Below are 27165 nucleotides of genomic sequence, written 5' to 3'. Positions count from 1 at the left end.
AGGTTGGTATGGAAGGGTTGTAGGTTGGTATGGACGGTTCTAGGTTGGTATGGGAGGGTTGTAGGTTGGTATGGAAGGGTTGTAGGTTGGTATGGAAGGGTTGTAGGTTGGTATGGAAGGGTTGTAGGTTGCGATGGAAGGGTTCTAGGTTGGTATGGAAGGGTTGTAGGTTGGTATGGAAGGGTTGTAGGTTGGTATGGAAGGGTTGCAGGTTGGTATGGAAGGGTTGCAGGTTGGTATGGAAGGGTTCTAGGTTGGTATGGAAGGGTTGTGGGTTGGTATGGAAGGGTTGTAGGTTGGTATGGAAGGGTTGTAGGTTGGTATGGAAGGGTTTTAGTTGGTATGGAAGGGTTGTAGGTTGCGTTGGAAGGGTTGTAGGTTGGTATGGAAGGGTTGTAGGTTGGTATGGAAGGGTTGTAGGTTGGTATGGAAGGGTTCTAGGTTGGTATGGAAGGGTTGTGGGTTGGTATGGAAGGGTTGTAGGTTGGTATGGAAGGGTTGTAGGTTGGTATGGAAGGGTTGTAGGTTGGTATGGAAGGGTTGCAGGTTGGTATGGAAGGGTTGTAGGTTGGTATGGAAGGGTTCTAGGTTGGTATGGAAGGGTTGTGGGTTGGTATGGAAGGGTTGTAGGTTGGTATGGAAGGGTTGTAGGTTGGTATGGAAGGGTTGTAGGTTGGTATGGAAGGGTTGTAGGTTGGTATGGAAGGGTTGTAGGTTGGTATGGAAGGGTTGTAGGTTGGTATGGAAGGGTTCTAGGTTGGTATGGAAGGTTCTAGGTTGGTATGGAAGGGTTCTAGGTTGGTATGGAAGGGTTGTGGGTTGGTATGGAAGGGTTGTAGGTTGGTATGGAAGGGTTGTGGGTTGGTATGGAAGGGTTGTAGGTTGGTATGGAAGGGTTGTAGGTTGGTATGGAAGGGTTGTAGGTTGGTATGGAAGGGTTTTAGTTGGTATGGAAGGGTTGTAGGTTGCGTTGGAAGGGTTGTAGGTTGGTATGGAAGGGTTGTAGATTGGTATGGAAGGGTTGTAGGTTGGTATGGAAGGGTTCTAGGTTGGTATGGAAGGGTTGTGGGTTGGTATGGAAGGGTTGTAGGTTGGTATGGAAGGGTTGTAGGTTGGTATGGAAGGGTTGTAGGTTGGTATGGAAGGGTTGTAGGTTGGTATGGAAGGGTTGTAGGTTGGTATGGAAGGGTTGTAGGTTGGTATGGAAGGGTTCTAGGTTGGTATGGAAGGTTCTAGGTTGGTATGGAAGGGTTCTAGGTTGGTATGGAAGGGTTGTAGGTTGGTATGGAAGGGTTGTAGGTTGGTATGGAAGGGTTGTAGGTTGGTATGGAAGGGTTGTAGGTTGGTATGGAAGGGTTTTAGTTGGTATGGAAGGGTTGTAGGTTGCGTTGGAAGGGTTGTAGGTTGGTATGGAAGGGTTGTAGGTTGCGATGGAAGGGTTGTAGGTTGGTATGGAAGGGTTGTAGGTTGCGATGGAAGGGTTGTAGGTTGGTATGGAAGGGTTTTAGTTGGTATGGAAGGGTTGTAGGTTGCGATGGAAGGGTTGTAGGTTGGTATGGAAGGGTTGTAGGTTGGTATGGAAGGGTTGTAGGTTGGTATGGAAGGGTTTTAGTTGGTATGGAAGGGTTGTAGGTTGGTATGGAAGGGTTGTAGGTTGGTATGGAAGGGTTGTAGGTTGGTATGGAAGGGTTCTAGGTTGGTATGGAAGGGTTGTAGGTTGGTATGGAAGGTTCTAGGTTGGTATGGGAGGGTTGTTGGCGGACCCAGGAAGGATAGCTGCAGTCGTGCTGTAGCTAACGGGGATTGTAAAGGACCAATTGCCCTTATTTGCTCATTTCTTGATTCAGTTACTTCTCTTGTATAAATATTTATGATTTACATTATTTTAGCACCTGTCTGTAATTGAAAGGATGAACGATCCTTTGATAGGATGAAAGTAGAACTTTATTTTGAAAAAGGCTTTTATTTTGAATGTTCGGAGCGGATATCCTCCGTCACAGTTAACGGTTTTTTATCGTCTTTTTTTGCTGCGTGTATTCTGTCCTCGCAGTACGTTTCAGCTTGTACAACTAGACAGATAGCTAACATTCTGAAGAAAGGAGAGGCTGGAGAAATTATTTTGTTTGAGGATTTCTTCTCTTTTGGCCCTCAGTTTTATTTCTTGTATTTCTCTCCAGTTCTTATATTTTTGTAAGACTGCAAACAATAAACAAAGATAAACATTACTACAAATAGTGTCTGTTATATCTGGATGCTTTTCACACAAACATATTTACATAGTAAAATGGAAACAAACTTAAGCAGTAATAACATTAATGTCACTTTTTCTAACGCTGTTACTGATTAAACAGATAAATAAAACCAGCTAAATCGGCTGTGACGGACTAACTGGCGCCCTCTGGTGGACAAATAAAAACAGTGCGCTGCCACGATAAAACGATAAAGGTGACAAACTAAGTTAAGAAATAACAACCAAACTTGAACGGTAAGTAAGTGTATACACTACAAATCACAGTATACTTAACAATATAACATGTCATTACTTACAGACAAAGATTTACCAAGCTCCGTTTGAGAGACAACTTGTAACCGTTTTCATGCTGCGTTTTCCAGCCCCGTTGCCATGGTAACTGTTAACGGGTCTGTCTCAGAAAACGGTCAGACTAGGAACGTTACTAGTTCACCGCAGGGCGGAACAGCGTGTGTAAATACTTTACTGAAGGGACGGAGATTTCAACTGATTTTTAGTTGTAGGTAGGGTTTCCACCTTTCAGAAATAGAAATAAGGGACGCCCTGATTTCAGCAGCGCAGGAGCCAAAAAAAAAAGCCCCAAAACTTCTAAACTGAATAAAAATGTGTTTATTTTATATGAAAAAACTAAATGCTTTGATTTAAAGTTTAAAGTGCTTTAATAGCATTGAACTTGCATGACTGTACAGACAGACAACCATGTAGCAACTGAAATATCCTCCTATGCTACGTATGTAACATCAGCCCAGATGTATAATATAGCCAGGTGAAGAATATGGTGTAAAAGTTAACTTATTTCAATAATTCAACTATAATATGGTGTAAAAGTTAACTTATTTCAATAATTCAACTATAATATGGTGTAAAAGTTAATTTATTTCAATAATTCAACTAGAATATGGTGTAAAAGTTAATTTATTTCAATAATTCAACTAGAATATGGTGTAAAGGTTCATTTATTTCCATAATTCAACTAGAATATGGTGTAAAAGTTAATTTATTTCAATAATTCAACTAGAATATGGTGTAAAAGTTAATTTATTTCAATAATTCAACTAGAATATGGTGTAAAAGTTAATTTATTTCAATAATTCAACTAGAATATGGTGTAAAAGTTAATTTATTTCAATAATTCAACTAGAATATGGTGTAAAAGTTAATTTATTTCAATAATTCAACTAGAATATGGTGTAAAAGTTAATTTATTTCAATAATTCAACTAGAATATGGTGTAAAGGTTCATTTATTTCCATAATTCAACTAGAATATGGTGTAAAAGTTAATTTATTTCAATAATTCAACTAGAATATGGTGTAAAAGTTAATTTATTTCAATAATTCAACTAGAATATGGTGTAAAAGTTAACTTATTTCAATAATTCAACTAGAATATGGTGTAAAGGTTCATTTATTTCCATAATTCAACTAGAATATGGTGTAAAAGTTAATGAAAATACGGTACAAATCGTGTCCCGTATTAGTTCAATACGGCACGCAACATTTTTTTCTCAAATAAAGGACAATTCCGTATTTTACGGGACGGGTGGCAACCCTAGTTGTAGGGTCTCAGTTAGAGAGGAAAAAGTTAATTTTGTCATGAATACGTTTGTAAATATTTGTTTTAAGTGTTTTAAGATGAATATGTGTTTACTGCAGCTCTTACGGTGTGAAGGAACTTAATAAATAACTTAAATTAAGAAACTCCTGAACATCAGTTGAAAACTCCAACGTTTCTTTCTGAGGATCATAATTAAACAATTAAACTACAACTCCCAGAACCGGCGCGGCTCCGCCAGCTGCGCATGCGTGGAGGTCGGGTCTGCGCATGCGTGTAGGGGCGGGACCTGCGCACATGCGGATGTTCTCCTGAAATGGCGGCGTGAGCAGGTTCTGGTGTTCTGATCAGATGCATCGATCCTGCTGGAACCATCGGGAAGGATCAAAGCTGGACCTCAGCTGGACCCGTGACCTTTGACCCCGTGACCTTTGACCCGAACCAGAACCAGGTAAAGGTTCGTACCTGGAACAGCTGATAAAGGGGTTTGTTTTTCTTTATTTAAATCTGGAGATACAGTGAAACATTACGATCAAAGGAAACACATAAACACAGAGATTCCAACAGCAGACTGAGCAGAATCAAACAGAATAATCATTATATTTATATAAATAAAGGACTGAATGTAAATGTAAAGCGCGCGCTACCGCCGTGACGTCAGGGCGCGCGTGGCCGCTAGCGTTAGCTGCGCGGCTAAGCTAGCAGGTTAAAATACAGCGGAACCAGAACCGGGACCTGATCCTGGACTTGGAACCTGAACCAGGGGTAGAACCAGGTATCAGGTACCACGTACCGGCCGGAGGTTCCGACCCGGTTTAACACAAACAGGTGGAGCTAAATGCTAACTGTGTCCAGGTGAGATCAATAATCAACATCAGAATTCAGATATCAGCCTGTTTTACCTCCAACAAACACGTGAGTGTGTGTGTGTGTGTGTGTGTGTGTATATATATATATATATATATATATACACACACACACACACACACACACACACACACATTAATATTATATTACAGTAAACACGGAACTGCAGGTTCTTTTTTTTCATAATAATATTTTATTGATATTCAGTATTAACATAAAAGGTATAAATCAAAAACAGAATACAAAAAGAAAAGGGCAATCGACACATCAATAGATACAACACAGTTACTGTGTAAATATAAAGTTATATTGTGTAGTACACACACACACCAGGGCTCCAGACTAACTTTTTTCACTAGGAGCACAGTATAGTAGTATATATATATACATATATAATAATATAATATATATAATATAATACAGTAGCCCCTAACTGAAAATTTTTAGGGGCACAATCAGAAATTTTAGGAGCGCACATCGTTTATCGACACGCTAACCACATTTTTTTATTTCTACTACATTTCAGTGTATTAGTAATACGTATTTCATAATAGATTAATGAATTACCACAATGTGCTGTTTCAAATGCAGTGTTACATTTTATTGTGCACTTTTAAAGATGCTGCAACATAAAGTAAACTGACAGCACCATTGCTGTCATTTTATATAAAAAAAACATACATTCACATGATAAAAAAGTGCTTGGTAACAAAGTGCTTAGTAACCTTTCAGCCATGAATGTAACTGTTAAACACAGTACTTAACAAATGTACAAATATTGGGGGTACTGGCCAATAACATTTCCCTACTTGTGTCTTTACTAAAACCCTGAACTTACACCAGTCGACCAAATTCACTGATTCACTCAAAAAACTAAGGATCTTACCAAGAAATGTTCTTATTTCTAACCTAAAAATGCCATTACACCTGACAACACACATCACTTAAAAGGTTAGGTGTTTTTCCCACGTGTTAAAATTTAACTTTCATTTGTGTCAAGCAAATTTTAAGTTCTAGTTACGTTTTAAGTTAGAGTTTTGGCAGTGTTCAAAATAAAATTATGAGACCTGCTGCATTGGAGAACATTTTCTTTTTTCTTTACCGGGTGAAGGCTGATTTATGGTTCTGCCTTAAATCGACGCAGAGCCTACGCCGTAGGCTCTGCGTCGATTTAAGGCAGAACCATAATTCAGGCGGGGAACATATCGGAGAACAACCAGAAGAATATAGAGTGGATTAAAAATAAAAGTTAAGCACTGAGCTACATGTGTCTCCCGTCTGGGCCATTGCAGACTCATTGCCTGAGCAAGATGTTACTAAAACCAAACATATCCGCCGTCTCTTTCTTTTATGTGCGCGCCGCGGCGGCAGCGAGTTGTGTCGCATTAAATGTCGTCCGGGCGTAATACCTGCTTTGAGCTGGTGAAATTAAAGGAAAAAAATAAATAAAATAAATAGATCCCCCAACTCATTCCCTTTCACACTCATTGGCCTGCAAATATGCGGGTTCATTGACGCACCCCTTCCACGTTTAACGTGTAAAAGAAAAAAAAAACACTGGCACATTTACTGGTCGCACGTTTGCGAGTGGACATGAAATTCAGTCGCACATACTCAAATTTTGGTCGCAGTCTGGAGCCCTGCACACCGAGACATCAGAAGGTAAACTAGTACAGCTGGGGGTCTAAAATCCAAAGAATCGCTTCCTTTATAAATCAAGGCAGATAGATCCCTGGGCAAATGGTTTATAAGAGGCCACCACATTTTCATGAAGTTATCTTCTCTATTTTTTAATTTGGCTCTTTCCATGGGAAGAACTCTGTAGATTTCTCTATACCAGGGGTCGGCAACCCAAAATGTTGAAAGAGTCATACTGGACCAAAAACACAAAACACAAATATGTCTGGAGCCGCAAAACAGGAAAAGTCTTGTATAAGCCTTAGAATGAAGGCAACACATGCTGCATGTTTCTACATTAGTTATAACTGGTGGGAGATTTTTTTTTTCATTATGCACTTCGAGAAAAGTCTAAATGTCGAGAAAAAAGTTGAAAAGTCGAGAAAAAAGTCGAAACTTCAAGATTAATGTTGAAGTACAATCTTGAGAAAAAACCTGAAATGTTGAGAAAAAAGTCAAAATTTCAAGAAAAAAGTCAAAATGTTAAGAAAACAGTCGAAATGTCTAGGAAATAGTCAAAATTTGGTGAAAAAAGGTGAAATGTCGAGGAAAACAGTCCAAATTTTGAGAAAAAAAGTCTAAATGTTGAGATTAATGTTGAAGTACAATCTCGAAAAAAAGTCGAAATGTCGAGAAAAAAGTCAAAATTTCAAGAAAAAAGTCAAAATGTTGAGAAAACAGTCGAAATGTCTAGGAAATAGTCAAAATTTGGTGAAAAAAGGTGAAATGTCGAGGAAAACAGTCCAAATTTTGAGAAAAAAAGTCTAAATGTTGAGATTAATGTTGAAGTACAATCTCGAAAAAAAGTCGAAATGTCGAGAAAAAAGTCAAAATTTCAAGAAAAAAGTCAAAATGTTGAGAAAACAGTCGAAATGTCTAGGAAATAGTCAAAATTTGGTGAAAAAAGGTGAAATGTCGAGGAAAACAGTCCAAATTTTGAGAAAAAAAGTCTAAATGTTGAGATTAATGTTGAAGTACAATCTCGAAAAAAAGTCGAAATGTCGAGAAAAAAGTCAAAATTTCGAGAAAAAAGTCAAAATGTCGAGATTAAAAAAGAAAGGGAAAAGGAAAAAAAAGAAGAAAAAAAGGAAAAAAGAAGAAAAAAAAGGAAAAAAAAAGAAGAAAAAAAGGAAAAAAAAAGAAGAAAAAAGGGAAAAAAAAGTCAAACATTTTTGAAAAAGCTCCAGGAGCCACTAGGGCGGCGCTAAAGAGCCGCGGGTTTCTGACCCCTGCTCTAAACCATTGGGTTACTGATGGAGGTTTCTCATGAATCCAATTGAACAGAATACATTTTCTAGCTACGCAGAGAAGCTAACTGAGTAGCTTGGCTCTACCAGGATCCAATACTCTAATAGAAACTGTCCAGGATCTTTACAAATAGTAGACTTCATAATTGAACTCAATTCTTTAGCCACATAGGCCCAAAATCTAGCAATCTTGGGACATTCCCAGAAACGGTGTATGTAGGTACCAATCTCCTTAGAAGTGCAGGTTCTGGTGGTACCGGGACCTCTGGAAGGTTCTGGGTTGAAACTACAACACTCACTTCAGTCATTTCTGTCTTATTGATCTCTTACCTGGTTGGTTTCTATTAGTTTTTTTATTTATTTTTTATTTCTATAGTTTCTATTCTATCTAGTTCAGGGGTCGGCAACCCGCGGCTCTTTAGCGCCGCCCTAGTGGCTCCTGGAGCTTTTTCAAAAATGTTTCACCTTTTTTTCCCCTTTTTCTTCTTTTTTTCTTCCTTTTTTCTCTTTCTTTCTCTTTCTTTTCTCTTTTTTTCTTTCTTTTCTTGTTTTTTTTGCTTTTTTCTTCTTTTTTTCTTCCTTTTTTTCCCTTTTTTCTTCCTTTTTTTCTCTTTCTTTGTCTTTATTTTCTCTTTTTTTCCTTTCTTCTTTTTTTTTTTCTTTTTTCTTCTTTCTTTCCTTTTTTTCCTTTTTCCTTTCCTTTTTAATCTCGACATTTCGGCTTTTTTCTCGACATTTCGACTTTTTTCCTCAACATTTCAACTTTTTTCTCAACATTCTAACTTTTTTCTCGAGATTGTACTTCAACATTAATCTCAACATTTTGACTTTTTTCTCCACATTTTGACTTTTTTTTCAACATTTCTCCTTTCACCATTTGTCTTCATTCTAAGGTTTATACAAGACCTTTCATTTTTTGCGGCTCCAGACATATTCGTTTATTTTGTTTTTGGTCCAATATGGCTCTTTCAACATTTGGGGTTGCCGACCCCTGATCTAGAGTTTCTATTGGTTTCTATTCTATCTAGAGTTTCAGGAATTATAATCATATGAATTTTACCACCTGGAGTTAAAAGGTGGTAGATGTATAGATGGATGGATGAATAAATGGATAGGTGGATGATGGATGGATGGATGGATGGATGGATGGATGTGTATAAACTAGGGCTGCAGCTATCCAATATTTTAGTAATCGAGTATTCTGCTGAAAATTCCATCGATTAATCTGATAAAACATATTTGTTTAGTTAAAGAGCAATTATAAATATACATAAGATGCTAGATGTTAATTGACATCAAGACTAAATTATATAATCCAGTAGGTTCATGGATGTGCATTTAAAAACCCTGAACTTAATTGACCAAATTCACAGCCGTCACTCAAAAAACTAAGATCTTACCAAGAAATGTTCTTATTTCTAACCTAAAAATGCCGTTACACCTGATATCAGTTACTTAAAATGTTAGGTGTTTTTCCCACGTGTTTCAATTGAACTTTCATTTGTGTCAAGCACATTTTAAGTTCTAGTTAAGTTTTAAGTTAAAGTCTGGATAAGATTTTGAGTTTTGGCAGTGTTGAAAATAAAATGATGAGACCTGCTGGTTTAGTTTTTCTGTAAATAAAACATGAAATATAGAATAGAATACTTTACTGTCATTATTCATGGGAACAGTGAGATTAAAAGCAGCATCAACTTTCCAGTCGTAATTTATGAGAATAAAGTCGTAATATTATGAGAATAAAGTCGTAATTTATGAGAATAAAGTCGTAATATGAGAATAAAGTCATAATTTATGAGAATAAAGTCGTAATATTATGAGAATAAAGTCGTAATATTATGAGAATAAAGTCGTAATATGAGAATAAAGTCGTAATTTATGAGAATAGTCGTAATATTATGAGAATAAAGTCGTAATATTATGAAAATAAAGTCGTAATTTATGAGAATAAAGTCATAATATTATGAGAATAAAGTCGTAATTTATGAGAATAAAGTCGTAATATTATGAGAATAAAGTCGTAATATGAGAATAAAGTCGTAATTTATGAGAATAAAGTCGTAATATTATGAGAATAAAGTCGTAATATGAGAATAAAGTCGTAATATGAGAATAAAGTCGTAATTTATGAGAATAAAGTCGTAATATTATGAGAATAAAGTCGTAATATTATGAAAATAAAGTCGTAATTTATGAGAATAAAGTAATATTATGAGAATAAAATTGTAATATTATGAGAATAAAGTCGTAATATGAGAATAAAGTCATAATTTATGAGAATAAAGTCATAATTTATGAGAATAAAGTCATAATTTATGAGAATAAAGTCGTAATATTATGAGAATAAAGTCGTAATATTACGAGAATAAAGTCGTAATTTATGAGAATAAAGTAATATTATGAGAATAAAGTCGTAATTTATGAGAATAAAGTCGTAATATTATGAAAATAAAGTCGTAATTTATGAGAATAAAGTCGTAATATTATGAGAATAAAGTCGTAATTTATGAGAATAAAGTAATATTATGAAAATAAAGTCGTAATTTATGAGAATAAAGTCGTAATATGATAATAAAGTCATAATTTATGAGAATAAAGTCGTAATATTATGAGAATAAAGTCGTAATTTATGAGAATAAAGTAATATTATGAGAATAAAATCTTAATATTATGAGAATAAAATCTTAATATTATGAGAATAAAATCTTAATATTATGAGAATAAAATCTTAATATTATGAGAATAAAATCTTAATATTATGAGAATAAAGTCGTAATTTATGAGAATAAAGTCGTAATTTATGAGAATAAAGTCGTAATTTATGAGAATAAAGTCGTAATATTATGAGAATAAAGTCATAATATTACGAGAATAAAGTCGTAATTTATGAGAATAAAGTCGTAATATTATGAGAATAAAGTCGTAATATTATGAGAATAAAGTCGTAATATTATAAGAATAAAATCGTAATATTATGAGAATAAAGTCGTAATATTACGAGAATAAAGTCGTAATATTACGAGAATAAAGTCGTAATATTACGAGAATAAAGTCGTAATTTATGAGAATAAAGTCGTAATATTATGAGAATAAAGTCGTAATATTACGAGAATAAAGTCGTAATTTATGAGAATAAAGTCGTAATATTACGAGAATAAAGTGCAAACAGATACAAGAAATATAAATAATATAAAAAGGTTAAGGTGCATTTTTAAATAGTCAAATCCAGACGTGAGATCTTATCTACAGATAATTCCACTTATTTACACATGTGGTGGAATATTTCACAGATAGGGCGGGAGAAAGTATTGAACGATAAAAACAGTAATTGCACATGAAGATTCACATTCTGTTCAGGTTATGGTTTTAGGGAAAAAGCTGTTTTTCAGTCTGTTGGTTTTGGACCTGATGACTTTGTAGCGTCTTCCTGAAGTATAACTATATAACTATATAGCATAAATCTAACAATAGTGATGCTGTTTGTTCACCAAAGAGAGTTAAACTTATGAAGTTCAGGGATGGAAAGAGAAACTATAAACACCAGTTTTGATTCTTCAGATAATCATTTTTATGTGAGAAATAAACTTCATAAAATAGTTCTGGAGGAACCGGTGACGAGGTTGAAACGTTATGGACTGATCTGTAAACCTGATATTATAATATTGATATTATTACCTGCTATAATAATAATAATAATGATACACTTTAAAAATCATAGAGGCGAAACCTCTGCTGATGGATACATGGATGGATGGATGTAGTGCTGGGCGGTATACCGGTTCATACCGAATACCGGTGTTTATTTTTCTTATGATATGAATTTTTCATATACCGTAATACCGGTGAGTTTGTACAGTAGCTACACAACGTTGGGAACGTAGCGCCGCTGGACACTGTTTGTGAGGGGACTGTTTAGCAGTAGTGATGCACAGATTGTTCGGCAACCGAATTGTTCGGCCGAAAATGGCAAAAAAACACTTTCGGTGTTCGGTGGAATAAGTGGGAAAAAACCGAACAGTTAATAACGGCGTTGTAAAATAAGGAAATAGACTGGCCGCTCCGTAACGGTTGCACCACAAACATAAATCGTTGGCCAACCAAAAAGTAACCACATAAGAATTTTACCAACATTCACCAGGAGGTGGAACCAAAACAACATAATGCTGGAAATTAAAACATGTTCAGTTTTTTATGTTCAATAAATATTTTCTACCTTGTAATTTTGTAAAAGATTTTTTTCTTTGAAAAGCCTAAATCAAATGTATTTGATTTAGGCAATGGTGAAAAAGGTCGAAATGTTAAGAAAAAGTCTAAATTTTGTGAAAAAAGTCAAAATTTGTGAAAAAAGTCGAAATGTTAAAAAAGTCCACATTTTGTGAAAAAAATCAAAATGTCGAGAAAAAAGTCGAAATGTCGAGAAAAAAGTCGAAATGTCGAGAAAAAGTCGAAATGTCGAGAAAAAGTCGAAATGTCGAGAAAAAGTCAAAAATTTGTGAAAAAATTCGAAATTTTGTGGAAAAAAGTCGAAATTTTTTTTCAAAAAAAATGTCAAGATGTCGAAAAAAGTTGAAATGTCGAGAAAAAAGTCAAAATTTTGTGAAAAAAGTCAAAAAGTAACCACATAAGAATTTTACCAACCCTAACCCTAACCACCAGGAGGTGGAACCAAAACAACATAATGCTGGAAATTAAAAAAAAATTTCATTTTTTTATGTTCAATAAATATTTTCTACCTTGTAATTTTGTCAAATGTATTTGATTTATGCAAGGGTGAAGAAATTGGCAAAATAAATGAAAAACTGCGAAGAACCATGTTCGGTATTGTTCGGTATTCAGCCAAGTGTTTATTATTTTCGGTGCATCACTATTTAGCAGTTGCATTGTTTACAGCGGACATATGTGGGTGAAGATGCTGAAAACGAAAGTCCCACAACTGTTCCAGAACATGACACAGGGGAACTTGCAAACCTGTATTTATTGTTTATTATTATAAACCTGTATATTAGTGTGGACATTAATGTTTTTCTACAATATTTCCTGCTCATGACAGTAAAATAGGCCATTCTAAGCCAATTTACTGCAGCAATTCCTTACCAAAACATTAGAAAATGTAGTTAACACCCAGTTGTGCATGAAAAAAAAAATACCGTGATATACCGTGAAACCGATATAATTTTGAAAAATACCGTGATATAAATTTTTGGTCATACCGCCCAGCACTAGATGGATGGATGGATAGATAGATGGAGATGTGTAGAGAGAGTCTCGCTTACAACTAATTTATATGGGAAGTCAGTAAATCAAATACGTCAAATCCCTCAGCAAAGGGTTTAACAGAGTTATGATGCTAATCTGCTCGGAATAAAACTCTTAAAGGAGCTGTATGTAAGAGCAATAATAAAACGAATCATAAAATTACCCCGATATGTCAACAGACATTTAAAAATCATGTTAATTTCAAATACTTATGTCACTGACAACAGCACTTAAGCCAGGATATTCCAGTTTAAAAAGAGGAGTTGCAGCCCTCAACTGATGTTTATGTTGAAGCTCCACCCTCCACCTATCTCCCAATCACCAAGTCAGTATTGTTTCTGAAGCTCCACCCTCCACCTATCTCCCAATCACCAAGTCAGTATTGTTTCTGAAGCTCCACCCTCCACCTATCTCCCAATCACCAAGTCAGTATTGTTTCTGTAGCTCCACCCTCCACCTATCTCCCAATCACCAAGTCAGTATTGTTTCTGAAGCTCCACCCTCCACCTATCTCCCAATCACCAAGTCAGTATTGTTTCTGAAGCTCCACCCTCCACCTATCTCCCAATCACCAAGTCAGTATTGTTTCTGAAGCTCCTCCCTCCACCTATCTCCCAATCACCAAGTCAGTATTGTATCTGAAGCTCCACCCTCCACCTATCTCCCAATCACCAAGTCAGTATTGTTTCTGAAGCTCCACCCTCCACCTATCTCCCAATCACCAAGTCAGTATTGTATCTGAAGCTCCACCCTCCACCTATCTCCCAATCACCAAGTCAGTATTGTTTCTGAAGCTCCACCTATCTCCCAATCACCAAGTCAGTATTGTTTCTGAAGCTCCACCCTCCACCTATCTCCCAATCACCAAGTCAGTATTGTTTCTGAAGCTCCACCCTCCACCTATCTCCCAATCACCAAGTCAGTAATGTTTCTGAAGCTCCACCTATCTCCCAATCACCAAGTCAGTATTGTTTCTGAAGCTCCACCCTCCACCTATCTCCCAATCACCAAGTCAGTATTGTTTCTGAAGCTCCACCCTCCACCTATCTCCCAATCACCAAGTCAGTATTGTTTCTGAAGCTCCACCCTCCACCTATCTCCCAATCACCAAGTCAGTATTGTTTCTGAAGCTCCACCCTCCACCTATCTCCCAATCACCAAGTCAGTATTGTTTCTGAAGCTCCACCCTCCACCTATCTCCCAATCACCAAGTCAGTATTGTTTCTGAAGCTCCACCCTCCACCTATCTCCTTTCTTTCTTTCTTTCTTTCTGGCTCATTTCTTTTTCTCTTCTTTCTTTCTTTCTTCTTTCTTTCTTTCAGGCTCATTTCTTTCTTTCTCCTTTCTTTCTTCTTTCTTTCTTTCTGGCTCATTTCTTTTTCTGTTCTTTCTTTCTTTCTTTCTTGCTTCTTTCTTTCTTTCTTTCTTTCTTTCTTCTTTCTTTCTTTCTTTCTTTCTGGCTCATTTCTTTTTCTGTTCTTTCTTTCTTTCTTTCTTGCTCTTTCTTTCTTTCTTTCTTTCAGGCTCATTTCTTTTTCTGTTCTTTCTTTCTTTCTTTCTTGCTCATTTCTTTCTTTCTTTCTTTCTTTCAGGCTCATTTTTTCTTTCTTTCTTTCAGGCTCATTTCTTTTTCTGTTCTTTCTTTCTTTCTTCTTTCTTTCTTTCTTGCTCATTTCTTTCTTTCTCTTCTTTCTTTCTTTCTTTCTTTCTTCTTTCTTTCTTTCTTTCTCCTTTCTTTCTTTCTTTCTTTCTGGCTCATTTCTTTTTCTGTTCTTTCTTTCTTTCTTTCTTGCTCATTTCTTTCTTTCTTTCTTTCTTTCAGGCTCATTTTTTCTTTCTTTCTTTCAGGCTCATTTCTTTTTCTGTTCTTTCTTTCTTTCTTCTTTCTTTCTTTCTTGCTCATTTCTTTCTTTCTCTTCTTTCTTTCTTTCTTTCTTTCTTCTTTCTTTCTTTCTTTCTCCTTTCTTTCTTTCTTTCTTTCAGGCTCATTTCTTTTTCTGTTCTTTCTTTCTTTCTTTCTTTCTTTCTGGCTCATTTCTTTTTCTGTTCTTTCTTTCTTTCTTTCTTTCTTGCTCTTTCTTTCTTTCTTTCTTTCTTGCTCATTTCTTTCTTTCTTTCTTTCTTTCTTTCTTTCAGGCTCATTTCTTTTTCTGTTCTTTCTTTCTTTCTTTCTTTCTTTCTTTCTTTCTTTCTTGCTCATTTCTTTTTCTGTTCTTTCTTTCTTGCTCATTTCTTTCTTTCTTTCTTTCTTTCTTGCTCTTTCTTTCTTTCTTTCTTTCAGGCTCATTTCTTTTTCTGTTCTTTCTTTCTTGCTCATTTCTTTCTTTCTTTCTTTCTTTCAGGCTCATTTCTTTTTCTGTTCTTTCTTTCTTTCTTCTTTCTTTCTTTCTTGCTCCTTTCTTTCTCTTCTTTCTTTCTTTCTTTCTCCTTTCTTTCTTTCTTTCTTTCTGGCTCATTTCTTTTTCTGTTCTTTCTTTCTTTCTTTTTCTTTCTTTCTTTCTTTCTTTCTTTCTTTCAGGCTCATTTCTTTCTTTCTTTCTTTCTTTCTTGCTCATTTTTTCTTTCTTTCTTTCTTTCTTTCTTTCAGGCTCATTTTTTCTTTCTTTCTTTCTTTCTTTCTTTCTTTCTTTCTTTCCTCAATTTATCGTTTTTGCCGTGAGATACAAATTCTTACCGTGGGGATTTTTTTTGACGGTTTATCGTGAACGGTAAAATATCACCTATTCCTACTCAACGCTCTAAACTGGAATCATGACGTCGTTCTCCAAATAATTTTAACTGAACAGGGATGTGTTTACATGTTTTATTACTTTGACTTTGTTGTCCTAGTTGCTGCTCTGTTGCCATGGCGACGCTTCACGCTCACCAGAGCGGTTGTGTTGAAACCTGCCGCCTTTAGTCTGAACACGTTTTATTATCTGTTTATTTATTAACGGCGCCGTTAAACACCTCTAACTAACGGGTGTGATAAAGAGAGTTTAAATCCATCAATCAGAGCGATTAAAGACGAGGTTTTCCTCCCGTACGGACTAGGGCTGCAACGATTCGTCGACGTTGTCGACAAAAATCGATAATCAAAATTGTCCACAATGAATTCCATTGTCAACAATTGTCTCCAGACGTGTTTTTCCAACGGAGTGAGGCGTCTCACTTCAATACGTTCTCTACCGAGAGTCGCGCATGCGCGCTAGCGTCTCTGCCGAGCGGTAGCGGGTAAACAATAATGACGGCGTCCCGTCCTGTAGCTGCTGCATGTAACAAAACTTCTTAAGTTTTGGAGCCTTTTAGCCTCGATACGGTAAATAAAAAGAAGACTTGCAAGGTTTGCAAAGCAGACCTTGCTGATCACGGGAGCACGTTGGTAATGCACGAGCATTATTAAAGGTTTATCTTATCTTATCTTAATGCACGAGCATTTGAAGAGAAAGCACGTCGGGTCTGTGTGACGAGTTTCAACAACACCAGTTCAACCCAGATACGTCCTCCCATCCAGAACCGATTTACCCACTTGATACAGAAAAAATATGAGACGTTTTATTTTATTTTTTATATAACACATTTGCCTGTCCTTAAAAAATGAAAAATAATGGATAGATGTTTATTTATTCATGGATTTATGTCTGACTGATCACTGCCTGTCCTTGGTTTTAAATAGGACATTTTATTAACGTTTTGTATGAACAGAGGCAAAGTTGAATAAAATATCTACAGGACTGTCTCAGAAAATTAGAATATTGTGTTCTTTATTTCTTTATTTTCTGTAATGCAATTAAAAAAACAAAAATGTCATCCATTCTGGATTCATTACAAATCAATTGAAATATTACAAGCCTTTTATTATTTTAATATTGCTGATTATGGTTTACAGTTTAAGATTAAGATTCCCAGAATATTCTAATATTTTGAGATAGGATATTTGAGTTTTCTTAAGCTGTAAGCCATGATCATCAATATTAAAATGATAAAAGGCTTGTAATATTTCAGTTGATTTGTGATGAATCCAGAATGTATGACATTTTTGTTTTTTTAATTGCATTACAGAAAATAAAGGACTTTATCACAATATTCTAATTTTCTGAGACAGTCCTGTATTTTTCATTGAAGTTCCATCTTTCTTGTGTTTATTATAATTTGCCACATAATTAAAGCAACATACTAAATTTAAGAAAAAGTTACTAATTATCCGATTAGTCGACTAATCGTTTCAATAGTCGGTGACTAGTCGACTATTAAAATAGTCGTTAGTTGCAGCGCTAGTACGGACGGATCTGTGTCTGACAGGAAATAAACCAGACCGTGTTTGATTAGAAGGAGTTTTTGGTGTTTGAGCCGCCGTAACTTAAATAAGGAAATAACACGGTCCAGTTTAGAGCTGGGGTCGATTTAAATTCTTAAGATTCAGAATCCATTATCAGGATTTGACCTGGTTAGTTTTATTAAAGCTGTTTTTTCAGAAACTTAACCCCAGGACGGTATATAAAGTAAGGCGTCTGCTTTGACGTGTTTGTTTTGTTCACGAGGACAGCGGGGCGGGAGGGGCTTTTATCCATCCCTCCTGGAGCTTTTTTCTCCAGAGAAAAGTTCATTTAGTTCAAGAAAAAAACCTTTTATGCACATTTTTAAGCCTTAACGTGCAGCTAATCTCCAACGCCGTTCTCAGTGTTTGATAGTTTCACACCAGGAATGTGTAGGTTAAAGGACGTGACGACTGGGATTAAAGTTCACCGGGAGGAAGTCGATCTGTTTCAGTCTGAGGTTCAGGGTCCGTTCACATTCCAGGGATCTGTGACATCACAGAACCAGCGTGGAAGAGACCCGGGGTTTTACTGATTAAAACTTTAACTGAAGGCTGCGACCGCTCGACTCGTGCGACACAACTCTGACTACGTTTACATCCAGTCAATTCAGGTTATTGCTAATATTCCGGTTACTGAAACATTGGGAATATTCCGTTTACATGGTGATTAATCATTTATCTGGATCAAACCAGCGACGCACGGAGAACGTGATGACACAATTCCCGTCATTTCAGCTTCTTCTTCCTGTATCCAAATTCAAAACAAATGCTGCTTCAGCAACTTTTAGTAAATCTTCTATCCCGGTACTTTCTACCGTCTACAAATGCAGAAATGTTCATATCCTTCATTACATTTATGAAGTGATTAGTCTCCTCCTGGTCTTGTTTCTCCGTGTTTATAAGAACTTCCTGGAAAAAAGGGAAAAAAAAGATGAAAAAAGAGATGGGGAAAAAAAGGAAAAAAAGATGAAAAAAAGGGGAAAAAATGAAGAAAAATATCAAAAAAGAGGAAGAAAGAGGAAAAAAATATGAAAAATGAGATGAAAAAAAGGAAAAAAAGAAGAAAAATATCAGAAGAAAGAGGAAAAAAATATGAAAAAAGACAAAGAAGAAAAAAAGAGGAAAAAAGAAGAAAGATGAAAAAAGAGAAAAAAATTAAAAAATGATGAAAAAAAAAAGGAAAAATGATAAAGAGGAAAAAAAGAAAGGAAAAAGGAGGGAAAAAAGAGAAAAAAAATCTCCGTGTTTATAAGAACTTCCTGGACTCAAAAGACCAGGATTCCTTGTGAACAGAACATGAGCAGAAAACAGATTCCTGTTCCGTTTGATGGGGATATTCTGTTACGTTTACATGACCCAATATTCAGGTTTTAAAAGGAGTAACCCAGGGCTCATATTGGGGTTTTTAAAAACCTGAATATGAGCAGATTCAGGTTATTAAAGGGGTTATTGGTGTTTACATGGTCGTGCAAATTCGGGTTATTGCCAATATTCGGATTTTAAAAGGTTATTGATGCTGGAAACACAGTCACTGACTCCCCCAGAGTTTCCGTTTCCATGGTGACGGTTGTTTTACACTGATGTCTCTGGTTTGATTCCCCTCCAGCCGTAGCGGACGACCCGGAACCACTGGAGGATTTTCCTGCTGCTCCGTCTGGTACCAGGATGGCGAAGAGGATCGCTGACAAGGAGCTGACGGACCGGAACTGGGACCAGGAGGAGGAGGGAGAGGAGGTGAGGGGGGTGGAGATGAGGGGGGGGTGCGGGGGCGTGGTAGATGAGGTGACGGTGGAGGAGGTGAGAGGGGTGGAGAGGGTGCTGATCTGTGAGTAACTCTGGTCTCTCCTTCAGGCCGGAACCTTCCTGATAGCCAGTGAGGATGTGATGAAGGGTCGGGCCATCAAGAAAGCCAAACGCAGGACGGGCGGTGCCGAGGTAAGTGGAACTCTGACCCTAACTCCCCAACTATCTGACGCTCCCCAACTATAGAACTCTCCCTAACTCTCGAACTCTCTATCGAACTCTATAACTATCGAACTCTCCCTAACTCTCCCCAACTATCGGACTCTCCCCAACTATCGGACTGTCCCTAACTCTCGAACTCTCCATCGAACTCGCCCTAACTATCGAACTCTCCATCGAACTGTCCATCGAACTCTCCCTAACTATCGAACTCTCCATCAAACTCTCCATAACCATCGAACTCTCCCTAACCATCGAACTCTCCCTAACCATCGAACTCTCCCTAACCATCGAACTCTCCATCGAACTCTCCATCGAACTCTCCCTAACCATCGAACTCGCCCTAACTATCGAACTCTCCATCGAACTCTCCCTAACTATCGAACTCTCCATCAAACTCTCCCTAACCATCGAACTCTCCCTAACCATCGAACTCTCCCTAACCATCGAACTCTCCCTAACCATCGAACTCTCCCTAACCATCGAACTCTCCCTAACCATCGAACTCTCCCTAACCATCGAACTCTCCCTAACCATCGAACTCTCCCTAACCATCGAACTCTCCATCGAACTCTCCATCGAACTCTCCCTAACCATCGAACTCTCCCTAACCATCGAACTCTCCCTAACCATCGAACTCTCCCTAACCATCGAACTCTCCCTAACCATCGAACTCTGCCTAACCATCGAACTCTCCATCGAACTCTCCCTAACCATCGAACTCTCCCTAACCATCGAACTCTCCATCGAACTCTCCCTAACCATCGAACTCTGCCTAACCATCGAACTCTGCCTAACCATCGAACTCTGCCTAACCATCGAACTCTCCCTAACCATCGAACTCTCCCTAACCATCGAACTCTCCATCGAACTCTCCCTAACCATCGAACTCTCCATCGAACTCTCCCTAACCATCGAACTCTCCATCGAACTCTCCCTAACCATCGAACTCTCCCTAACCATCGAACTCTCCCTAACCATCGAACTCTCCCTAACCATCGAACTCTCCCTAACCATCGAACTCTCCCTAACCATCGAACTCTCCATCGAACTCTCCCTAACCATCGAACTCTCCCTAACCATCGAACTCTCCCTAACCATCGAACTCTCCCTAACCATCGAACTCTCCCTAACCATCGAACTCTCCCTAACCATCGAACTCTCCCTAACCATCGAATTCTTCCTAACCATCGAACTCTCCATCGAACTCTCCATCGAACTCTCCCTAACCATCGAACTCTCCATCGAACTCTCCATCGAACTCTCCATCGAACTCTCCATCGAACTCTCCATCGAACTCTCCATCGAACTCTCCATCGAACTCTCCATCGAACTCTCCCTAACCATCGAACTCTCCCTAACCATCGAACTCTCCCTAACCATCGAACTCTCCCTAACCATCGAACTCTCCATCACCATCGAACTCTCCATCACCATCGAACTCTCCCAAACTATCGAACTCTCCCAAACTATCGAACTCTCTTTCAAACTCTCCCAAACTATCGAACTCTCTTTCAAACTCTCCCAAACTATCGAACTCTCTTTCAAACTCTCCCAAACTATCGAACTCTCCCAAACTATCGAACTCTCCCAAACTATCGAACTCTCTTTCGAACTCTCCCAAACTATCGAACTCTCTTTCGAACTCTCCCAAACTATCGAACTCTCTTTCGAACTCTCCCAAACTATCGAACTCTCCCAAACTATCGAACTCTCTTTCGAACTCTCCCAAACTATCGAACTCTCTTTCGAACTCTCCCAAACTATCGAACTCTCCCTAACTCTCGAACTCTCCCTAACTCTCGAACTCTCCCTAACTCTCGAACTCTCCCTAACTCTCGAACTCTCCCTAACTCTCGAACTCTCCCTAACTCTCGAACTCTCCCTAACTCTCGAACTCTCCCTAACTCTCGAACTCTCCCTAACTCTCGAACTCTCCCTAACTCTCGAACTCTCCCTAACTCTCGAACTCTCCCGAACTCTCCCTCTCTCCCTAACTATCGAACTCTCGAACTCTCCCTAACTATCGAACTCTCGAACTCTCCCCAACTATCGAACTCTCGAACTCTCCCCAACTATCGAACTCTCGAACTCTCCCCAACTATCGAACTATCGAACTCTCCCCAACTATCGAACTATCGAACTCTCCCTAACTATCGAACTCTCCCCAACTATCGAACTATCGAACTCTCCCCAACTATCGAACTCTCGAACTCTCCCTAACTATCGAACTCTCCCTAACTCTCTAACTCTCCCTAACTCTCTAACTCTCCCTAACTATCGGACTCTCTCTATCGAACTCTCCCTAACTATCGAACTCTCGGACTCTCCCTAACTATCGAACTCCCTAACTCTCCCTAACTATCTAACACTCTCTCTCTTCTGGTCCAGAGCGATGGCGGCGTGGCCTTCAAAGGCTTCAAGGGCTTTGCCCTGAGCGCATCGCCGGCCTCCTCCGCCTCCCCCACCCTAGCGGCGCCGGCCCCCAAGACCTCAACCCCCCCGACCTCCTCCACCCCGTTCCCCGGGTTCGGGGCCAGCGGAGGCTTCAAGGGCTTCAGCGGTCTGACCAATGGGAGCTCAGCACAGGCCTTCGGAGGATTCTCCTCCCCAGCAGCCTCCACCACCGGTAAGGGGGGGGGGGGTTAATTCATCCATACATCCATCCATTTATCCATACATCATTAATGCAAGGAATTTATAAATATCATTTTATTGCTACTTTGTTCCTCTGTTATTGTTTTGTATTCTGTCTTTTAACATTGTGATTTTATTTATTTTGACGTTGGCTGCTCCTTCCTGGCCAGGTCACCCTTGTGAAAGAGATCCTTGATCTGAATTGGCTGTAACCTGGTTAAATAAAGGTTAAAAAAATTAAATAAAAATGATAATTTATTGACATTTATATAAAATAAAATCAGTTTGATTCCTGAAAACCTCAGATGTCGTGTTGGGTTCCTTAATAAACATCAATGGACGACCAGACCGGGTTTTCCGTGGCTTCCTTTTATTCCAGCACAACAAAACTCCATTACCCAGGATGCCTTGCAATATATAGTGTAGGAAACCCCTGCCTAGACAGCCCCCTACTGTCCTGGCACATAATTGCCCGGGTTTGACTGCTCCCGTCTCTGTTCTCTCAGGTCTGACCTTCAACGGTCCGTCCTCCACCAAGCCGGCCGCTGACGTCAGCACCAACGGCTCCGCCCCCAGCTCTGGCTCCGCCCCCGGCTCTGGCTCCGCCCCCGGCTCTGGCTCCGCCCCCAGCCGGGAGTACCGGCGGCAGCTAACGGCTCTGAACTGCTCAGTGCGGGACTGGATCAGCAAACACGTGGACGACTCCCCGCTGTGCGACCTCAACCCGATCTTCAGGGACTACGAGAAGCACCTGGCTAGCATCGAGCGCCGCTACGGTTCTGGTTCTGGCGCCGGCTCGGCGGAGGAGAAGACGCCGGCCGCCGCCCCCCCGTCCTCCGACCCCCCCGTAGCCCCGCCCCCCTCCGGGGCCCCGCCCCCCGCCGGCGTCACCTTCAACTTCGGCCAGAAAGTGGACTCGTCGGTTCTGAACTCGCTGGGGTCCAAACCCCCGAGCTTCTCCTTCTCCTCCGGACAGAACTCCGTGTTCGGACCCGGAACCACCGGGTCTCCCTTCGGGGGGGCCAAGCCCGGGGACGCCCCGCCTGCAGGTCAGCATTTATACACATTTGAAAAAAATCATGTTATAAATTTTTTTTTTTTTTTTTTGTTAATTTTATTTTATAGAGAATTTTTAATTTAAAAGAACTACATTGGGGTTTTAAATAGAAAGGTTGCTTATATTGAAATTGATTAAAAAATTTAAATAAATTCTTAGTAAATATGAATAATATATATATGTTTTAACTCCAGAATCTAAACTCAATGAGTTTAATTTAAATGTTCCCAAACAATCTGCAAGTTCTTTGCATTTTATACAAATTTTATATTGTTTAGAAATTCATGTTATTAAAAAACATTTTTTTTAATAATTATATTTCTTTTCTTTTTTTTAGAATTTTTAATTTAAAATAACTACATTAACGTTTTATATTGTTTAAAAATTCATGTTATTTAAAAAAAAATGTTTTAATTATTATATTTTATTTCATACAGAATTTTTGTTTTAAAATGAAAATATTGGTGATCAACATTAAAATATGGCAATAGTTTATCAAACTAAATCAAATTTAATTTTAATAGGTTTTATTTAATCACGTCAACCCAGAGACTCAGTTCCCAAACAATCTGCAAGTTGTTTGCATTTTATAAATTTATATTATTTAAAAATTCATATTGTTAAAAAAAATGTAATATATTTTATTTTATACATAATTCTTAATTTAAAATAACTACTGCAAGTTTTTTGCATTTTATAGACTTATATTTAAAAATTCATATTGTTAAAAAAAAAAATTTATATATAATTTTTAATTTAAAATAACTCAATTTTAAAATAACTACTGAATTTTTTTTGCATTTTATAAATTATATAAAAAAAAACATGTTTAAAAAATGTTTTGTGTTTTAAATATAAAAGTTGCTTTAATTGAAATTATTTAAGAAATTAAAATACATTTTCTATTCTAATTTCTTTAATTCTTAGTAAATATAAACATGTTAAATTCCATATTTCAGTTATTAATAACGGAACAATTTATTAACATTTATGAGCTTATTTTATATGCAGATAAACCTACTAGTTTCTGTTTAATAATCCCGGTTTTACTTTTATATTGATGTATTGATTATCTGATCCAATATAAACTGATCATCAGAGTTCTTTGATTTTATAAACATTTTATATTGTTTAAAAATTCATGTTTGTTACTTAAAAAAAAAGAAATTTAAATAATGATATTTTATACATAATTTTTTATTTAAAATGACTACATTGGGGTTTTAAATACAAAAGTTGCTTAATTGAAATTATAAAAAAAAAAAATACATTTTCTATTTTTAGATCATTTAATTCTTAGTAAATATAAACATGTAAAATCCATATTTCAGTAATTCATGAACAACACTGAATAACAGAACAATTTATTAACATTTATGAGCTTATTTTATATGCAGATGAACCTACTAGTTTCTGTTTAATAATCCTGGTTATACTTTTATAGATTGATGTATTGATCGTCTTAAATATAAACCGTATAAGCTTGTCGTCCAGGTAGCTACTAGCTAGCTGTAGCCGCTTCAGAGACCTCAGTGATGTCACAGATCCGGTCCGGCTCCCCCGGTGGCTGGTCCTGGTATTTCTGGGAGATGTAGTCCTGAAATATCAGAGGTTTTGGTGTCTGAATCATCACATGTTTTGGTTCTGTGGGTTGGACAAACCCGTCCTGGTCCTCCAGGAGGAACCGAGGACTCGACCCGGTGGACGTAGAACCTGAACCAGAACGTGAACGTTTGTTTCTCTCTCTAGAGGAGAAAGCCGAGGAGGACGAGGAGCCGCCCAAACCGGAGGTCAAGGAGGTGAAGGAGGACGACGCCTTCTACTCCAAGAAGTAGGTTTGAGAGATGCTGATGGGGGTTCTGGGGGTCCAGCCCGGACCGGGGAACTGGTTCTGGTTCTGGTCCGGTCCGTAACTTCCCGTCTCTCCTCAGGTGTAAACTGTTCTACAAGAAGGAGACAGAGTTCAAGGAGAAAGGAGTGGGGACTCTGCACCTGAAGAACACGACCGATGACAGAACCCAGATGATCATCCGGGCCGACACCAACCTGGGTAACTGTCTCACCTGGGGGGGACCGGGTTCACCTGGGGGGGACCGGGTTCACCTGGGGGGGACCGGGTTCACCTGGGGGGACCGGGTTCACCTGGGGGGACCGGGTTCACCTGGGGGGGGGTTGAATGTTCCTTTAATATATAAAACATAACCAATCAGATCCTACACCTGAGATGAGGATGAATAAATGAATAAATGCAGCAGGTGGAGCTGATCTGAGGTCAGACACCTCCACCTGCTGGTCTGAGGAGGAACTGCAGGTTCAGCTCAAGTCTGGGATGTTTTTAGCTCCTAGTTTTTAGCATCTAACACATGCAGGACGGGGAAGGGGGGGCCAGAGTCGGGAAACTCTGCTCTAATCAGACGGATCAATAACGAGGCGTCCCAGGAGGCCGCCGACCTTGTTAAGTGTTTAAAGTAGTTTTTAACTTTTTTTTTAACATTTATTAGAACCAGTTCCTTGACACAGTCTCACACCGTACGATGGGTACAAACGCGCCGTACGACGGGTACAAATGCACCGTACGACGGGTACAAATACACCGTACGACGGGTACAAATGCACCGTACGACGGGTACAAACGCACCGTACGACGGGTACAAACGCACCGTACGACGGGTACAAATACACCGTATGACGGGTACAAACGCACCGTACGACGGGTACAAACGCACCGTACGGCGGGTACAAACGCACCGTACGGCGGGTACAAACGCACCGTACGACGGGTACAAACGCACCGTACGGCGGGTACAAACGCACCGTACGACGGGTACAAACGCACCGTACGACGGGTACAAACGCACCGTACGGCGGGTACAAATACTCAGCTTGGTATCAAAATGACTTCATACCAAATAGACAAACAATCAAATTGCCAAGAGGGGGCAGGATTTTGTTCATAAGTCACTTATTTCACAATAATAAAGAACTCTGGAAAAAAAAAACCAATGGTGTATAATTAACCCATGCATTTTGTATCTTAAGTTTACTCTACAGTTTTGAATTTAGAGTGGGAAGTTTTTAACTTTTGATAGAAAATGGCAGGGGTGGATTTATTTATTCCGGGTGGTGAACACGAGGCTAACGGTGGTTAACGTCTGTGTTTCAGGGAACATCCTGCTGAACGTGATGGTTCCGGCCTCCATGCCTTGCTCGCGGGTGGGGAAGAACAACGTGATGGTGGTTCTGGTTCCAAACCCGCCCGTGGACGACAAGAACCCGGGCAGCGCCGTCCCGCTGCTGATCCGGGTCAAGACGGGCCAGGACGCCGACGAGCTGCACCGCACGCTGGAGGAGAAGAAGTCCTGAAGAAGCCCCGCCCCTTGAGTCCTGGCCCCGCCCTCCTGGCCCAAGCCCCGCCCCTTCCCCCAAGCCCCGCCCCCTCCTGAGCTTTTACCCCCCCAGACCCATTCACCCCCCACCCCCATCATCATCATCCTCTGCTTCCACGCCGTCGTCTTCATCCCGTCTACGTCTTCGTTGCCGCGGCGACTCGGGGAGAAAGTTCATCTGAAGCCAAAACGGATTTGGTTTTACAAATAACTGCAGTTCCTTTTTAGTTTTTCTGGGAGCCGCTGAGCGGCCGGCGTCTCCGTGGCGACCGTCTCCGTGGCGACCGGCCGGCGTCTCCGGGAACTATTTATTGTTTTTTGACTGAAGGAGGGAATAGAAGAAGAAGATGGACACTTTTCCTGTCTTTGTCCTGTCAACACGAACTCTGTCCAAGTGTCCTTGTCGGGGACGCGGCGCCGCTACGGCTACGCCGCGTCTGCATTTACTGGGAATAAAAACGGAAACAACCACCTGATCGTCTCGTTATTCTGTTCTGGACCAACACCAGCTTGTTAAATTAGTTTTATTTCATTATAGATACTCTAGAGAAACTAGTAGCATCTGTTCCAGGTAACGCTACGATCAATAACTGGCCTGTCGCTAAGCCCCGCCCCTCAAACCCAGATGAGCCAATGGCTGTTGAGTTCCAGTTTATTCTAAATCCAGGTATCGTAGGTACCGGTGCCGCCGGTTCTGGGTAACGTAGGTATCGTAAGTAACGTAGGTATCGGGTATCGTAACGTAGGTATCGTAACGTGGGTATCATAACGTAGGTATCGGGTATCGTAACGTAGGTATCGGGTATCGTAACGTGGGTATCGGGTATCGTAACGTAGGTATCGGGTATCGTAACGTAGGTATCGGGTATCGTAACGTAGGTATCGGGTATCGTAACGTAGGTATCGGGTATCGTAGGTATCGGGTATCGTAACGTAGGTATCGGGTATCGTAACGTAGGTATCGGGTATCGTAA

General features: G+C 39.0%; 1 protein-coding gene across 4 annotated transcripts; it reads left to right on the top strand.

Moving 5' to 3' along the window:
* The first annotated feature begins 4097 nt into the window (after positions 1-4097).
* On the top strand, positions 4098-26662 carry nup50 (nucleoporin 50). Of its 4 annotated transcripts, none has more exons than XM_061715073.1 (8): positions 4098-4256; positions 18756-18883; positions 19001-19084; positions 21503-21740; positions 22255-22797; positions 24555-24636; positions 24737-24855; positions 25969-26662. In XM_061715073.1, exons 2-8 carry the CDS (start codon positions 18815-18817, stop codon positions 26166-26168), a joined length of 1335 nt encoding a protein of 444 aa, XP_061571057.1. In that variant the 5' UTR covers positions 4098-4256; positions 18756-18814; the 3' UTR covers positions 26169-26662. The 4 variants fall into 4 exon arrangements, with proteins under 4 accessions (XP_061571057.1, XP_061571060.1, XP_061571058.1 ...); XM_061715076.1 differs by having other exon boundaries at positions 4098-4262; XM_061715074.1 differs by having other exon boundaries at positions 4098-4290.
* Positions 26663-27165: the final 503 nt, after the last annotated feature.

This window comes from Cololabis saira, chromosome 23, assembly GCF_033807715.1.
Source record: "Cololabis saira isolate AMF1-May2022 chromosome 23, fColSai1.1, whole genome shotgun sequence".
NCBI lineage: Eukaryota > Metazoa > Chordata > Actinopteri > Beloniformes > Belonidae > Cololabis > Cololabis saira.
The sequence above is the reverse complement of the archived record's forward strand: the minus strand, read 5'-3'. Positions and strand labels throughout refer to the sequence as shown.

Excerpts from the sequence above, each read along its gene's own strand:
- nup50 (XM_061715073.1), top strand. The coding sequence starts at position 18,815 with ATGGCGAAGAGGATCGCTGACAAGGAGCTGACGGACCGGAACTGGGAC. Across the intron at positions 19,085-21,502 it reads GCAGGACGGGCGGTGCCGAG|AGCGATGGCGGCGTGGCCTT; the intron begins GTAAGTGGAACT and ends CTTCTGGTCCAG. Across the intron at positions 21,741-22,254 it reads CCCAGCAGCCTCCACCACCG|GTCTGACCTTCAACGGTCCG; the intron begins GTAAGGGGGGGG and ends CTGTTCTCTCAG.